Source organism: Mesitornis unicolor, unplaced genomic scaffold, assembly GCF_000695765.1.
Source record: "Mesitornis unicolor isolate BGI_N332 unplaced genomic scaffold, ASM69576v1 scaffold9648, whole genome shotgun sequence".
NCBI classification, from domain to species: Eukaryota; Metazoa; Chordata; class Aves; order Mesitornithiformes; family Mesitornithidae; genus Mesitornis; species Mesitornis unicolor.
The window spans coordinates 26,504-27,619 of NW_010203849.1; the positions used below are offsets into that span (position 1 = coordinate 26,504).

At 45.0% G+C, this 1,116-nt stretch overlaps 1 protein-coding gene across 1 annotated transcript in view; it reads right to left on the reverse strand.

Annotated features, from left to right (window-relative positions):
- The window catches only part of LOC104545672 (disks large-associated protein 1-like), a gene marked incomplete at its 3' end in the record, with an annotated part of 16,176 nt that overhangs the window by 14,744 nt on the left and 316 nt on the right, over nt 1-1,116 (reverse strand). Inside the window, 1 exon segment of the mRNA XM_010190866.1 lies at nt 470-1,116. This exon segment is cut by the window's right edge and continues 316 nt beyond it. Coding sequence (XP_010189168.1) covers nt 470-1,116 — 647 coding nt within the window.

Sequence of the window (1,116 nt, forward strand, 5' to 3'; positions counted from 1 at the left end):
AAGGTACCCCAAAGTTTCTAAGGGTCTCAAGAGCTTTCATAATAAAATAAGCAGTAAATGAAGGCAAATCTTGAAATTATAGAAATCAAAGAATTTGTAACCTGGTAACATTCGGTTAATTGACGTTGTAATGCTAACTGCAAGCACTACAACATCAAATTCTCTATACCCCTACTGTGATTGCCTTATAAATTCAGAAAGTACACAGAAAGGTCTTATTTTTCCCACATGAAAAAATTAAGCGTGTTCCTACATGAACTGCTTCTTTCAAATAATGAATGCTGGGTGGGGAGAAGGAAAAAGAAAAAAAGAAAAAGCAGATTTATTTTTAATTTCAGCAGCATTACCCCTTGTTTGGTGGTCAGTAACCTCTTGGGAAAGTTGAAATATCAGGGCAAACCTCCTTCCCCCACAAAGACCTGAGACAAGGCAGAGCACAGTTAACAGCAATCAGTTCTCCACACTGTACCTGGAGGTACTGACATGACCGTTCCTGTTGACACGTCTCTGCTTTCACCACTGTCTGGTCCATGTTAACTGATGCTTTCTGGTAAACTTCACGGGCTCTGCTCACAGTTAAGGTAGAGGACCAAGAGCTTTTCTTCATTAACTGGGAGTCCAAGTTCACGGGCAGGTTTGCACAGGTAGAGCATTTGACATCATTATTGCTTCTGGATGACTTCACAGTATGTTCACTAATAGTATTATAGGCTTCCATAAAGTATTGGGAAGAAGAACGATCAGGGCATCTCCCCATGGTCATGACCCCACTAGGACCATGATAAATGCAAACGTCATTGTCCAAGTTGTCATCTGAACTCCACCATCCTGATGCATTGGATCTGGGCTTACCTTCTGATCGCCTTTCTTTACTCTTGCTGCGTTTCCCATACCTCATTGTCTGTGACTCCTCTGGGCTCGCTTTCCCTCCATTGACGCTCCCCTTGGATGGCCCCTCCAGTGAATGGGACTTGGTAAAAAGTTTCTGGACCGAATGAACCAGATGCCGGATTCTCCCTGGGCTGTCACTGCGGTGCTCCATGGCAGTCCGCTTGTACTGCAGAGTGTGGTAGCCATCCCGGTTCAGAGGCAGGCGGCGGCCCAACCGGGGCCCAA